This window comes from Triticum aestivum, chromosome 1A, assembly GCF_018294505.1.
Source record: "Triticum aestivum cultivar Chinese Spring chromosome 1A, IWGSC CS RefSeq v2.1, whole genome shotgun sequence".
In the NCBI taxonomy this organism is placed as follows: domain Eukaryota; kingdom Viridiplantae; phylum Streptophyta; class Magnoliopsida; order Poales; family Poaceae; genus Triticum; species Triticum aestivum.
In genome coordinates this window covers 588,335,561-588,351,635 of record NC_057794.1, presented here as the reverse complement: position 1 = coordinate 588,351,635, position 16,075 = coordinate 588,335,561, and the positions used below count along the sequence as shown (strand labels likewise).

The window sequence follows — 16,075 nt, the reverse complement described above, 5'->3', positions numbered from 1 at the left end:
GAAATACGCCAACCCAACAAGTATCTTCGGAGACATCTGTAGAGCACCTTTATAATCACCCAGTTACGTTGTGACGTTTGGTAGCACACAAAGTGTTCCTCCGGTAAACGGGAGTTGCATAATCTCATAGTCATAGGAACATGTATACGTCATGAAGAAAGCAATGGCAGAATACTAAACGATTGTGTGCTAAGCTAACGGAATGGGTCATGTCAATCACATCATTCTCCTAATGATGTGACCTTGTTAATCAAATGACAACTCATGTCTATGGTTAGAAAACATAACCATCTTTGATCAACGAGCTAGTCAAGTAGAGGCATACTAGTGACAATCTGTTTGTCTATGTATTCACACATGTATTATGTTTCCGGTTAATACAATTCTAGCATGAATAATAAACATTTATCATGATATAAGGAAATAAATAATAACTTTATTATTGCCTCTAGGGCATATTTCCTTCAAATCTCCCTCGCCACGGGCTAATCCTCTTAGCCACTTTACAATATAGCGGCTCCCATTCAGATATGGCAAGCTTCTTATGAGAAATCGGCAGTCCAAGATACTTAATTGGTAAGCTACCTAGCTTACAATTAAGTAAATTGGCCATCCGCACACCCTCGTGCTGCGCCATTCCCATTGTGATAACTTCGCTCTTGAGGAAGTTTATCTTCAGCCCCGATAAAATCTCAAAGGCCAGCAGAAGAAATTTGATAGAGGCGATGATGTGCTCGTCCGGCTGGAACAATAGCATCGTATCGTCGGCGTATTACAAATGCGTCACCCCCAGGAATGAGATGAGCCACAAGACCTTTCACATGTCCCGCCCGTCGCGCCCTAGACACCATCGCAGCAAGCGCATCCGCCACAAAGTTAAATATCAGCGGGGAGCTGGGGTCTCCTTGTTGGAGACCCCATTTGTTATGGAAGAACTTGCCCATCTCCCCGTTGATCGTGACCGCCGTTTGACCAGAGCTAACTAGGTGCATAATTCAGTGAACGAAAACCAGCGTCAAAACCCTTCTTGAGCAAAACCTCCCGCACGAACTCCCAGTTCACGCGGTCATAGGCCTTCTCGAAATCAAGCTTGAGCAAAACCCCTTTCCCTTCTATATGTTTCAGCTCATGCACAATCTCAGCCAACGCAATTGGGCCTTCCAAAATATTTCTCCCTTTAAGGAACCCAGTCTGGCTCCTACTTATCACCCTTTGAGCAATAGGAGTAAGCCTCGAGGCGTATGCTTTGGCACATAACTTAAACGGGACATTGATGAGCGTAATCGACCTAAACAACTTGATGTTATCAGTGCCCTTTACTTTGGGGATCAGGCTAATCGCCCCGTAATTTAGTCGTGCTAGGTCCACTTGACCCAGAGCGAAGCCATTGACTATTGCGTGGAAAACATGCTTTAAGCACGGCCAAAAACGCTTAAAGAACTCCACCGGCCACCCGCCGGGCCCAGGTGCAGTGCCCGTTTTCATGGAAGCTAACACCCTGTCAATTTCCTCCGGGAGCAAGGAGAGGGTCAGACCTGCGTTTTCGTCTGGATTCACCCTTTCAGAAGGATCCCACAGATCCTCCTGCGGGCTAAGCCTTTTCTCCTCGGCCGTCCCCAACAGGCCGATGAAGAAATGATAAATATGTCTGCTAATCTCCGCCCGAGTGACTAAAATCCTGTCATCATGGTTAAGACGCAGGATAGAACTCTTGCGTTTTCTCCCGTTAGCAAACGCGTGGAAGTATCCCGTGTTTGCATCCCCTTTAGTCACCCACTTAACTCCGCCCCTGCGTCGCCAGTACTCCTCTTCTGCTCGCAATATACTAAGCACTTGATCTTCTAGAGCATACCTATGCGCCCATTCCTGCTCTGAGAAGGATCTCACATCCGCCGCTAAGTCCAGCGAAGCAATCTCCTCCGTAAGCCTGGCGCGCTCCTTTTTGGAATCACTACCAGGGTTTGCTCCCCATCCCCTGAGGAACGCACACAACTTAGCCGCCGCCGCCGTCCAGAACTCAGCCGGTCCCCTTTGGGGGCCCATTTGGGTCATAATACTAGCCCACCGCGCACGTATCATGCCCTTGAAGCCCTCTGCTTCAAACCAAGCGGTTTCAAAATAAAACTCACTACTGCGACGAATCTCATCCTCCCCTGAGGAGAATATAAGAGGGATGTGGTCAGAGCCAATCCTGGTCTCCGCCACCAGCGAACACAATGGGAAAAGCGCTTCCTACTCCGGTGTGAAAAAAATTCTATCTAGCACGGACCTAACCGGGCGTAGCTGTTTGTTGGTCCACGTAAACCTCGCCCCTGTCCACGCAGCCTCTCTCAAAGAAGCCCTCACAATCGCATTATTGAACATAGTCACCCTTGACCAGTCCACGTTTCTGTTGTTCTTGTCCGCGCCCGAGCGGATCAAGTTAAAATCTCCCCCACAATAACCGGGAGGTTTCCTGCACGCTTGGCCCCTACCAGCGTAGTAATCTCCTCCAGGAAGGCCGCCGATCTCGAGTGATCCGCAGGGCCGTAAACGCACACAACTACCCAAGTCAACCCCGAAGCGCGAAGATGAATCGTAGCCACGATAGAAAACACACCCATCTCCCACAGAATAACATCACAAACATCACTCTTACAACCCATGATAAGGCCACCCGAATGACCAGAGGAAGGCACCCATCACCACTCAAAACCCTACAATGGATATAGCGCAATTAAATCACGAAAGGAAAAGTCTGTCTTGATGGTCTCTTGGAGAGCAACAATGTCGATGTGCTCCTTGGCCATGTATTCCCTGAGCTGCGTGCGACGCCCTACGTGCCCACAGCCTCGTATGTTCCAGAATAAGTACCTCATTATATAATCATGTTTCGGAAGCGAACTCCCCGCGAGCTCACCGCCTTGGGCACTCTCTTCCGAGCCGGACCTCGGCTGGAAGAGGGGAGAGCAGGTGCTTCCCTCGCCTCTGCCTTCCCATCAGGCCTAGAGATCACCAACTGCCCCCTGGGCTCGTGGTCAACGCATTCGCAGCAAGGCATCTCGCCGCCGCCTCGGCCAGGGCGGCTTGTGCCTCTTCGCGCGCACAAACTAGCGGAACTATCTCGTGGGAACCAGACACCACCTCCACCCCACTATCATGCAAGATGGACGCAAGATGATCGTCCGAAAATGCGTTAAGAATCCTAAAAGAAGGTGGGTGGTTACCTGACACCTCCAAGTTCTTGTCTGCCGCCTGTCGTGGTTCTAAGACTGACAGTAGAATAGGGGGGTAGGAATGTAGAGGCAAGATCCTAGCTATGGAGGAGTTGTACACGCAAGTTTTACGAGTTCAGGCCCTTCTCAGAGGAAGTAACAGCCCTACGTCTCGGAGCCCGGAGGCGGTCGACTGGATATATGCGTGTGAATTACAAAAGGTGTGAACCCTTGTCCCAGAGGAGGGGGTGGCTTATATAGAGTGCGCCAGGACCCCAGCTCCCCTCCGTTACACAGGGTTAAATGTTCATAAAGGAGGAGCGTTACTGGTAACGTACGGAGTAAAGTGCTATAAATGATTATTAAAGCCATGACTTAAATTCTGACCGTTGCGGAGTGAGTGGCTTCACATCTTCTGGTGGTCGAGTGGTTGTTCGCATGGTCGAGTGTCTTCAAAGCTGTTGAGTGGAACATAACTTCATGGTTGAGTGGATGATGATCTCTCTTCGACTGCTTCTGGTTCTTTTAGAGATGTCCTTGGGGAGGGTATCTTGGACAGATCCATGACCCTACCCTAGGTACATAGCTTCGTCACCGCCCACAGCTTCGTGCTCTCCAGGGAAGAGAGGTCACCAAGCTTCGCCTTCGCCCTGACGCTCGGCTCCCTCATCGCGGCGTGGCCTTGGACCGCTTGGCCTTGACGCTCACATCCCCAGCCGCCAGCTCCGTTCCCAACACACCACGAAGGGACTCCGCCACCCTGGACTCCGCCTGGCTCGAGCACTTGGGTCCCAGCTTCCTGCCCGCTGTCTTCTTGGGTTGTCTGCCCGCACTTCCAGAGCCTCGCTTGCCCGAAGCAGGAGTCACTCCTTCCTCATTCAGCGCGTTGCCTCCTCCGCCAAGCACATCCGCTGGAGAGGAGGGGAATGGGTTCCTCCCCCCACCGGCAGTGTATCAGCTGTCCCAGCTGCAACCCCCGGCGCCAGAGCGAGAGTGGGAGCCAACACCGGTGCCAACGGCAGGTTGGACCCGTACTCATCGAGCGCCCCCACCAGGTCTCGCGCCAGATTCGACACGCTGACAGCAGTATCCTGTGGGAGAGAACCAATGCACTTTCACTCTTTGTTTGTTAGCTTATGATGATGAATCGGTATCCTTGGATAACTAAACGGGAGAGAACCAATCTCGCAGCCAAACAATTGTCTATAATTATTCTCTTCCCCTTTGGCTCTTACAAAAAACAAAAAACAGCTCACATCTCAATATTAATTCAAATATTCATATGCCATACAACTGCATTTCAATAAATTATATTACAACCGATTCCAACACCAACCAGCGCGTGGCGTACAATCTGCTACTCCATTTCATAATGTAAGGCATTTTTTGACACTACTTATGGGACAAAGGGAGTAGTTTATAAAACCTATTTTTTTAGAGCAAAAGGGCACGCAGCCCCGATTCCATTGCAAGCAACGAAACCAGTGTGACAAGCATTCACCCATACAGCCCATGGAGCACAGCAATACAGCTGTCTCAGCACAAGATAGAAGCTACCTGGGACTAAACTGCACCAGGCTAAATAGCTAACATCAAGCTCAAGTCTACTGAATAGAAAGTAAAATATAAAAGGTACATAGGGGGATCTTCATCTAGTCTACTCTTCAAACAGACAGAAAGAGAGTAACAACAACATTTTTTTAATCTTCTTTCTTCTCTTTTACTCATCAGTCCCGCCCCCTGTGCATCTTGAAAGGATCAATCGGGGTCTGACCACATCAGCATAGGAGGATCTCTGGCCAGCTTCTCGAGTTTTTTCACCATAGCAGAGACCTGCGTTCTTGCATCACTTGAGAACAGGACCTCCCACGCTGCTAGCTCCAAGGCCACCTGTCTCCAGATTTTCTGCATACCACACCATACAGATCGATTGAAACACAGGTCATTCCTGATCTTCTAGAGAGCCCACATCACAGCTGCATGTAAAGCATTCACCACTGCGTGTTTCTTATTGGACACCCACCAGGTCGCAAGATTCTCAATATTAGAGATCTTGCCAACTCCTAATATGTCCGCAATAGCTCTCCAGAGTTCAATCGACACTACATAATCAAAAATAGATGCTGGCAAGATTCTGCTTTAGAGCAAAACATGCAGGTCATGTCTGGGACATGCTGCCTCTTATCAAGATTGTCCCTGGTTAAGATCTTATTATTATAGACTAACCAAAGAAAAATTTGTACTCTAGGGACAATCTTCAGCTTCCACACATGTTGTGTATGGACAGGTAAGATACCTCTAATGTTTACAATGTTGTAAAAGGATTTAACCGAGTATTGCCCATTTGCACTATACTTCCATACTGGAGTATCCCCACAATCTTTAAAAGCAATGGAGACAAGGTCCATCCAGTCAGAGATTTGATCACCCCTCAGACACCTCCTAAAATTGATCTTAAGATCAATTCCATCCCAGATTTTATAAATAGAAATGATGTGCTCATTAGCCAAAGAATATAAATCCTAGAATTGAGCAGATAGTGGTGCATTCCCAAACCACTGATCCTCCCAAAAATGAATCTTCTTGCCATTCCCTACCACCCAAGAGTAGCCCATCTTGGAGGCTTTAATGGCCCACAGAAACCTTTCCAGAGAGGGGAGGCCCCATTACTGGAGCAAGCAAATATGTTTGGTTTACCAGTGTGGTACTTATCATCAATGATAAGTTTCCAAATCTTATTGTCTCCAGAAAAATACCTTTTAGCCCAAGAAGCAAGGAGGCATAAATTTAGATCAGCAATATTAGTAATACCAAGACCACCATGTTGTTTTTTGAGGGCAACAGTTCCCCAAGATGTTAGGTGGTATTTATGATGGCCTTCATAGTCATCCCAAAAACAGTTAGCCAAATGCGAGTTGATAAGAGTGGTTGCCCATTTTGGGAGTTTAATTACCCCCATCAAATAGGCAGGGATGCTAGCCAAGTTAGCTTGGACCAGCACTCGTCTCTTACCTATGGATAAGAGACGTCCTCTCCACCCAGAGGCTTTTTTAAGAATCTTATCAACAATGGGTTGCAGATCCTCTCTCTTCAACTTAGTATAATGAAGAAGGGCACCTAGATATTTAATGGGGAACCCACCTAATCTACATCCCAAAATTTGGGCAAAAATTTGGGCTTCGTCCCCATCTACATTGATGGGAACCAAGTCACATTTGTGAAAGTTAATTCTCATGCCAGACATTTGCTCAAAGCATGACAGGATCCATTTGAGATTTTTGGCATGATCTAAATTCTTACTCATGAAAAGTAGAGTATCCTCAGCATACTGCATACTGATAATCCCAGAAGGTTTGTTTTTTGGGAAAACACCAGATATCAAATTGTGCATGGCTGCTTCAATTAACATTCTAGTGAATGCATCAGCCACCACATTAAAAAGTAGAGGGGAAATAGGGTCACCCTGTTTCACCCCTTTACCTGTAATAAAGAAATCACTATTGGTGTCATTAACTCTGATACCAATAGATCCATCAACTATTAGAGTTCTAATTCTCTCAATCCATTTGGGGCTAAAGCCTCTACTGGATAGCACTTCAAAAAGAAAATCTCTATTAATCATGTCATAAGCTTTCTCATAGGCTAGCTTAAAAACAAAAATAGGAAGTTTAGAGGAGGCCAGAGAGTGAACAATCAGATGAGAAGCAACTATACTCTCCATAATGAACCTCCCTTTCATAAAGGCAGTTTGGTTTTGTAAAATAATATCATCACACACTGGGCCAAACCTATTAGTACAACATTTAGAAAAGATTTTAAAACTACAATTAGTCATGGCAAGAGGTCTAAATCTTTCTAGTCTAATAGCATTAGGTTCTTTAGGAACCAGAGTAAGAAGAGAGAAATTAAGCCTATATAAATCAAGCTCTCCATTCTCCCAATCTGCAAAGAGAGCAAGCAAGTCTGGCTTAATCAAATCCCAAAAGCGTTGATAAAATAGGAAGGAGAAGCCATCTGGGCCTGGGGCCCCTTCAGCATAAGAGCCAAAGACAGCAGTCTTGATTTCTTCCTCAGAAAAAGGAGCATCAAGTTTTTCATTATGGGCCCTAGAAACTAACCCATCCTCTCCCCCAAAACCCTTCCTTAAGATGAATATTAGGCTTAGGGGTAAAGCCAAAAAGCTTTTTATAAAACTGAACAGTAAGGTCTAGGATACCTTTAGGGTCTTCAACAGGTCCATTCTCTCCTTCCAGCATTGCAATCTGTTTTTTCCTTCTCTTCTGGTTTGCAACAGCTTGAAAGTAGCATGTATTTAGTTCCCCCTCCAGTACTTCTCTCTCCCTAGATCTCTGTCTGGCCTTAGTTTCTTCCCTTCTCCATATGTCCTGCAGCTCACCTGAAATTTTTTTCATTCTCTCTTTAGAAACAGGGGATAAAGGTTGAGTTTCAGCCATTATATCCAAGCAATTGTATTCAGCAACTAAAGACTGCTTAAGCCTATTCTTAGAAGCTTCTATATTAATACTCCAGCCCTTAAGGACCTTTCTTAACAGCCTAATTTTAAACTGCCAAATATCAATTGCTTTGGTATGCAAACACTTGGTATATCTAGGTTTTGTGAACAAGTTCATCAAAACCTTCCATACCAATCCACCATTTTTCAAATCTAAACATCTTATGTTTAGCAGCAGGTATACCCCCAGAGTCCAACAACAAAGGTGTGTGATCACTGGCAACCCTAGGTAGTGCTTTCAAATGTACTGCAGGGAACATAGCTTCCTAGTCAGTAGTTACAAAGACCCTGTCTAGAGTTGCCATAATCATATCCTCCTGATTGTTACCCCAAGTGAACCTCCTACCAATATTGCTAATCTCTATCAGACTAAATTTATTAATCCATTCATTGAACAGATCAGCCCAGTGTTGATTGATAGCACCAGTTGATTTCTCAGCAGCAGTTCTGGTAAGATTAAAATCCCCACCTACAATGGTGGGACCACCCCACCCAACTACTACATTGTGTAATTCATTAATAAAGTCAAGCTTGCCTTCATCATATGCAGAACCATAAACAGAGATAAGTCTCCATTCTTTAAGGTCCTTTCTATTTTTAAGAAGGCAAGAAACACAAAATTTATATATGTTACAAGATATGATCTCAATGGTATCCTCCTTAAGACCAATTAATATGCCTCCAGCTGTATCCACTGCAGGCAGCCATTTCCAAAGGAAATCATTCCTGGAGTCTAAAGATTCCAGTTGAGACAAGGTAAAATCATTTTTCTTCATTTCAGAAATACATACAAAATCAGGGCAGTGTGCTTTCATAAGCTCTTGCACTCTCAAGCTCTTATGAGGCCCATTTAGGCCCCTAGCATTCCAAAATAAACCTATCATTTATCAGGGAAATAAATTTTCCTCCTAGATCTACTCCCTTTTTTACTGCTCACCTCTAACCAAGGATGATCAGCCTCCTGTATCTCACTAATGTGAGTACTAGAAGAAGGGAAATCAAAATTTAAATCAGGTTTCTCACCATGAACAAATTCCTCACCACTAACATCAATGTTAGGTGGTAGAAACATGTCAGGGTTGTCCTGATGGAACTTATCTAATCTAGCATCTTCCAGCTACTTAATGATCTTAATGTTACAAGTGATTTGAGTTGGATCCCCACCAAGGATCACCCCAGCTTTATCAGCTATATCAACAAGTACATTATCATCTAAGCAACTAAAAGAATTCTTAAAACCAGGATTTTTCTTACCTTTGGGTACTTCCAGATTTTGGATTTGTTTCAGCTCCTGAGCTTTCTTTAGGCTGGGTACCCCACTTCCCTGTATCCTGGCACTGACTCTTGTAGCAATGACAGGTCCCCACTTACCCTTGCCATTTGGAGGGGGTTCCAAGATCTTGTCCCCTTTTTCGTTACAGCCCACTGCCTCTTCAAATTGAGCTAGCAAAGCTCCAGAGATGTTCAAAGCAGGTCTTTTCTTAGCTACATCCAGATAGCTTTTGGCAAGTGGAGCACCTTGCCCTTTTTTAACAGAGATTTTCTCCATGTCAGCTGTAGGAGCAGGAGTAACAAGGGCCAGAGTATTCCTTGTCCCTCTAGATGTAGGGGTGGGTCTACCATCAGGTGCATGTGTCTTTCCACTTTCATGTCCTCTCCTCATTTCTTCACCCAGAAGGTCATCATCATCAATTTCCTCATCCTCTTCTTTATCATGTTCAGCTTGATCATCTTCACCAGGATCACTGGGGTCATGTGGTGAGGCCATAAGAGTATCATCCTCCACTCTGAAGGTCACCAGAAATAATTCTTGACAAAATTCAAACATTCTATCCTCAGGAATTTTTGTGGGATCTCTGACAGCTACTTGGACCCTCACCTTCTCATAAAAACTCCTGAAAATGCCATGCCAGTCAACATTCAATAAGAAACCCAGAGAGGATGTAATCTGAGCAATTACATTCCAAGAGCACCACTTAGGTGGCAGTCCTCCAATTTCAATCCATATTTCCTGTAGACTGTCATAGGCTGGGAGCTCTCCATTCCAATCTTTAAATAGGATGGTCATCCCTTTCTTCTTGAGATTGACGGATGGATATTCAACCAAGTCCTGGATCTTTTTGTTGGGTGGAAATCTGACCAAATATTGCTTCTCATCATAAGCTCTGATTTGCCATGGCCAATTAGTCTTCCACATATCAGTAAAGCATTTCTCCAGCTCCTTGGCACTAATCTCACCCTCCTGAACAGACACCAGCCCAACATTACCAAAGTTGAGCCAATTAGCATCACTCTTTTCCCCAGTCTCAATGTGGTAGAATCCCAGACCACTGTTTGCACTGCCCAGGTACTGGCTGAAAGGATAGGTTTTATACCAAGTTGGACAGACATCCATATGATGACTAGGGTTTCTGTAGATGAAACAGATTTTTGGGACAGAGCACATCCCCACGAAGTGACCAGGCAAACCGCAGTTGTAGCATATGGCACCTGCATACTTCGGATCTATGCGAAAAGGTTCACCAGAATCTGAACTTTGATCCGTCTCATCAGTTTTCCTCTGTTCAGCCTTTCCAGCAGGTTTCTTCTACTTCTTCTTGCTCTTGCCTGCGCCAGCCTGCCCAACGCTACCTGCTTGGCTCCCACTGCTTTGCATTGGCGCATGAAAACTTGCCGGGTGCCCTGCAGGCGGGGGAATGAACTGATATGGATACTGCGGCTGTGGCACCCAGGGACCAACCAGAGCAAATTGCGGGTTCCACCCCCCATACTGAGGATACATCTGTGCCCCGTGATTCATCATCGGTGGTGCCGCAGCCAAGGGGACAATTGGAGGTTTGGCATAAATGGAGACAGGAGGATTAGATCTGGCGGGGGTCACCTGACGGACTGGAGGAGGCGGATGAGCAACTGATTCAGCCTCCTGCGCCGTAGGGGGAATTATACGCCCTCCTTCATTCCTCCCCCTCCCCGCATCGTATCTCCCTCTTCTGGATCCTTGCCCTCCTGCGCCTGCCATCTTCTTCACGATCGCCGCGTAAGGAACTCTTCCTTCACGTCTCCCCCAGAAATCCCTCGAGAAGTTGAAAAACTTAGGAGTTGGAAGCCAATCAGCCTGCCCTGCAGGATGACAATCATCCACCGAGAACACGCCTGACTGGAACAGACCCTTCTGCACCCATACCAGATCAGAGAGATCCCCCCGGCGGCGAGGAGCCCTAGCTGAGATTTTATCCTTTCTCGCAGCCCACCTCGGAGGCAGATTTTGGGAATGCGCCTTCACCTGTTGACTCGCTTTATAAAATCTATTAGTGCAGTTACAAGCAACGTGACTGCATTGACCCCTGTATAACTCGACGGTACAAATATTCTGGAGCGGAACTCTTCTTTTCCCGCCCACCACGATCTGAATTCTGAAGTCCACTACTCTATATTGGGGTTCAACTCCTCACTCACAGCCGCTGGCATGCTAGTATTTGAAATTCAAGCACTCCGACTAAGTTCTGAATGCCGCTAGAATGTCCAATCCAAGAATTAACTTTTATCATCATCTGGCACTGCTTGACTTGCTTTCATAGCTTTTAGTCGTGTACGTACGAGTGTGGACCGTCTATGAAAATTCCTATTTGTATTCTTGAGTCTATGTTTAGGCTATACTCAAAATAATAAAAGGAATTCCAAACATGAAGGTGTCAAGAGACTTGACCCCAAACATCATGTAGGTTATTGGTTTTTTTTATTTTTTATTAAAAGTGCAAACAAAGTCTAAAAAACATCAAACTTGACATTATGTCATTATATGATCCCTAAAGGCGGTGATAAAAATTGAGAAGTTATCATAAAAGTTGTGATCTGAACTGCTTAGAAATCGAACCATCTCCAAGGAATAATCATAGTTTCAAGAGGGAATGGGTCAAGTTTGAAGGCTAGGTGATTGCTGCTTCATCTGTTGGCCTTGAAAATAAAATCTACACAATATACACCATGACATGTTCCATGTCAAAATTAGAAATTTTTCGGGTCCGTTTTCTATATTTAAGTCATCAAGTGCATTTTCTAAGTATTAGTGAATATAATTAAAATTTGAACTACAAGTGCATGCAAATTTGGTAAAATAGGGTTAAAGATCCTATTTGTGTTCTTGAGTATGTTTAAGCCAATCCCAAAAAAGGAAAGAAATTTCAAACATTAGGGTGCGAAGACTTGACCGCAAAGATGGAGGTTATTGGTTTTGAAATTCCGAACATATGAACAAATTCTAAAAAACATGAAATTTGGCATGGTGTCATTATATGACCGCTAGAAACTATGGTAAAAAATTGAGAAGGATTCATAAAAGTTGCACCTCCTAGAAAGAATTGTGGTTTCAAAAGGGAACGGATCAGGTTTAAAGGTGAAGCGATCCCTGCTTCATCCGTTGGCCATTAATTTTTTTTCTACATTCAAAATACACCATTACATGACACATGTGAAAATTTAGTATTTTTGGAATCCATTTAATATATTTAGGTCATTAAGTGCATTTTCTAGATATTTAGTTAATATAATTCAATTTTTAACTGCAAGTCCATGAAATAGTTCAAGAAAATATTTTAACAATTCATGTTTGTGTTTAATGAGTCTATGTTTAGGCCTTACACAAAAAATGAAAGAGAAGAAAAAAGAGGAAAGAAAGAAGACGAAAGAGGAAAAAGAAAAATAATTCCTCTTTGTGTTTAATGAGTCTATGTTTCCATGTGCATTTTCAGAGACACTCGGTAAAGACACCCTTCCATGGATCATACCTTCCCACCGTTTCATTCCCATAGATCCAATGGCTGCCTATTCCTTCCTCGCTTCTCGATCAATCCCTCTCTCTCTCTTCTAACTCTCTCTCCCTTCACCCAATCCCCACTCTATTCTTGAGGCGGCGTCGCCAAAGACCATGCGGGCATGTTGTCGCTACCACTACCAAACATCTAGGGTCGACTCCTAGAATTTCACCCACGGTCGTGGCACTTGCTTGACTTTCCGGTCACTCTCGTCTCAGAGCCAGCTGCTTCCTCCTCAGGAGCCAACAACACCCAGAGGCAGCGAATAGACGCGCACGCACGACCATCTCCTCCCTCCTCATGAGGCAGCTATACGCGGTGGCAACGGCCACCTCCGGCGCGTCCAGGGGCACTACAACGCGACGGCCTTGTCCTAATGGAGATGGAGCTTTGTGGAGCATGTGTCCCGAGCACTCGCTCGCCAATGCCGCTTCCACTGAGCTCAATGGCAACCCCGCGACCGTCGCCCTCTACCTGCGTCGCACAACCGAAGATGCACAAGGGGATCCTTGCTGTTATGGTCTTCCCAACCTGCCACCAGGCATCCCGGCGACCCCGTGTAGGATGGCCGGGCTAGGATCAGGTCGCCCATGTTTTCTTTAATTACGCTAAAATGATTTGCCAAGTGTAACACTCAGCAAACCCCTCAACTTTTGCCGAGTGCAACACTTGGCAAACTACCATTGCAGCACGTGACAATGGCACCATTCGACTCTGTTTCATCTAGACTATTTCATTGTCGAGTGCTTTTTTTTACACTCAGCAAAAGAGTTTGCGAGTGCCCGACAAATAAGACTCGGCAAACTTGTTTGCCAACACTCAGCAAACCTTTAGCCCAGTGCTTTTCTCCCATTGTCGGGCACTCGGTAAAGTGCCAAATTCTGGTAGTGAAAAAAGCAATACAGGCTATTATTGGAAAAGCCAAAGAAATATCAAAACCGCATAATAAAATAGAAGTAATACTCTGTTGCTAAAAAAAGCCTAAGAAATAGCATCGACCAAGAATTTAGATCTCAATGGACTCAATCAATTCAAAGCTAGAAAAAGACAGTTCAAATGATACGACGATTTTTCTAGCTAGTCCATAATAAGTGTTAGCCAAAAGTTAGGCTCGTTTAGTCGAGGTAGAAAAGTAAGTAAAGAATGCGACTGGAATGACATGGATGTGCACGTGGCTCGAAGCATGCGTACCTAACTTGCCAAGTCAGAACGTCGTTTTTGCTGTTGCTGTAGAGGTACCCATCGAGGCTGCCGTTGTGGACGAGCTCGTAGACCAGCAGCAGCCGCCTGCGGCCATGGCACCAGCCGATTAGCTGCACAAAATTCCGGTGGCGCAGTCTGCTGATGATGGTGACCTCCGACCTGTACTCCTTCCTCCCCTCCAAGGACGCCCCTCGCAGGAACACCTTGACGGCGACATCGCGGCCGCCGAGTTCTTTCATGTGGCCCCGGTACACCGACCCGGATCCGCCCTGCCCCAGCTTCCCTTCCTCCGCGAAGTTCCGCGTCGCCGCCGCTAGGCTGGCGTACGGGATCGGCCGGGGTCCCGTGCTGGAACCGAACTCATCGCCGTCTGCGTCGAGGGAGTCCGGAGTCATGTCGCCGGCGAGCATGTCTTTGTCGTCTGGTTGCCTGTTTCTCCTGCTCGCACGCCGGAGCAGCACCGCCACGGCGACCGCGAGCAGGAGCACCAGCACGGCCGCGGCGGCAACCCCGGCTCTGAGTTGTAGGGTGGCCTTCTTGGTTGACGACGGCGAGGTAGATGGGAGGGGAGTGCCGTTCCTTGTCGGGAGCGTGGAGTGGAAGGACCACGAGAGTAACGTGTGACTGCTGCCGAAGGCATCACCGGTGGCCGCCGAGAAGCCTAACGCGACCTGCTCCGGCAGCAAGCTTCGGAAGTCGACGGTAGCGCCGAGGGCATACTCGGCGCCACTGACGCGGAGGACGACGTTCAGCCTCGCCGTGGCGTTGTCGTAGTTCACCGTCGAAGAAATCACGCCGGCGTCCACGAGGCTGCCTTCCGGCAAGATCCTGAAGTTGCCGCGTGAGTCGACGTTGTTGACGTCTACGCCGATGTGCCGGCTGCTGGGGTCCCACGCGTCACGGTGGGTGTCGAACTCCACGGCGACGAAGCTGGCGCTGCCGGAGGCGTTGGCGGAGATCGCCGTCGTCCCGCTTTCCGGAACATGTTTCTCGTCGAAGAGCCCAAGGCAGCCGTCGTAGGACTCCTGCGGCATTTCGGGCATGTAGGGCGCGACGAAGAACGTCATGCCGTGCCCGGGGGTGCTGCTCCGGCCAGGCAGGGACTGGATGCTGAAGTTGAAGCTCGTGGTGAAGCTGGCCGTCTCGCCCTTGACGCCGTCCCAGAGCTGCGCCGCCTGCTTGTACAGGACGCGGCCCCTTGCTCGACCGCCGGCCTCGTCGCCGACGAGCTCAATCCTGCCGTCGGTGACCATCGCGTCATCCTCCTCTCGGAAATCACCGGAGCTGAAGGAGTTGTAGTTGAACGAGATGGCGGTCGCATGATGGACATGTACACCGAGGAGCAAGAAGCACAAGACGAGGAGATCGCTACTTGAGCACAAGCATAGCTTCAGCTCAGCCATTGCTGTTGCTCCGAGTTCTGATCGAGGACTCCACTGGCAATAGTGGCGCACGCACGTGCTAACATGCCCCCTTTCTAGTTGTAGATGTAGATAGACATAAAAGTCTGAACCACTGTAAGTGTCATCTTAGGCCCAGCCGCCCAGGACAACAATAGTAATGTGCGTACAGCACGAACGTTCAAGGAGAGTGACAAGTGGACTAGCATGCGCACCATATCCTTCGTTGCGTCCACTAGTCCGGCCGATCGGCATCATCTTATCAAGTTTCTCGGAAGAGAACGACGTCCAGGCCAGGCCGACAAATATTTTGGACTGTTACACCGTTATTAACATTTTTCTTGGGAACTGTGCCATTATGTTTACTGCCAAGAGTTCAGTCAGAACAAATACAGGTGGAACACATGCAAGAGACATGGACGGGGGCCCAACTACTTGAATTTCCGAGTTTCCCTTGTTCCGGGAAAACTCGGTGAAAGCGAATTCTCACTCGGCAACGTATTTGCCGAGGATTTATTTTTAAAACTATGATGATTTTTATAGCAAATTCGGAAACTATACACCTTAATGCAGAAAAATCAAAAGTATCATCCTATTGGCTTCATGTTGGCCGAAGAAAGACTTTTCGGCCAACCGTTGGCCAAAAAGGACTTTTCGGCCAACCGTTGCCCAAATAGGACTTTTCGGCCAACAGTTGACCAAAGAGTCCCTCTTCGGCCAACACCTGCTCTACTGTTTTAGAAAATCCATATCAATTAGGATTTTTAGTATTTTAATTTGATTCTTTTTGCATTAGATTAGAAATTTTATGAAGTTTCTGTAGATATCAAGTTTGACTAGATTTAAAAGTTTGAATTTGAATTTTTATGAATTTGCTCAAATCACTAGATTGCCTATAATTTGAGCTAGGAGTATTATTTTTAGATGGTTCTTTTTGCTACTGGTTCTTTGTGA

General features: G+C 46.5%; 1 protein-coding gene across 1 annotated transcript; it reads right to left on the bottom strand.

The window, feature by feature from the left end:
* Nucleotides 1-4,811: 4,811 nt before the first annotated feature.
* Nucleotides 4,812-15,144, bottom strand: LOC123182907 (seed lectin-like). Its single transcript, XM_044595580.1, has 3 exons — nt 13,710-15,144; nt 7,411-7,590; nt 4,812-5,099 (listed from the first exon to the last, which is right to left on the bottom strand). Exons 1-2 carry the CDS (start codon nt 15,122-15,124, stop codon nt 7,587-7,589), a joined length of 1,419 nt encoding a protein of 472 aa, XP_044451515.1. The 5' UTR covers nt 15,125-15,144; the 3' UTR covers nt 4,812-5,099; nt 7,411-7,586.
* Between the last annotated feature and the right edge of the window lie 931 nt (nt 15,145-16,075).

What these genes read in the sequence shown, in the direction of transcription:
- LOC123182907 (XM_044595580.1), bottom strand. Translation starts at nt 15,124, where the DNA reads ATGGCTGAGCTGAAGCTATGCTTGTGCTCAAGTAGCGATCTCCTCGTC.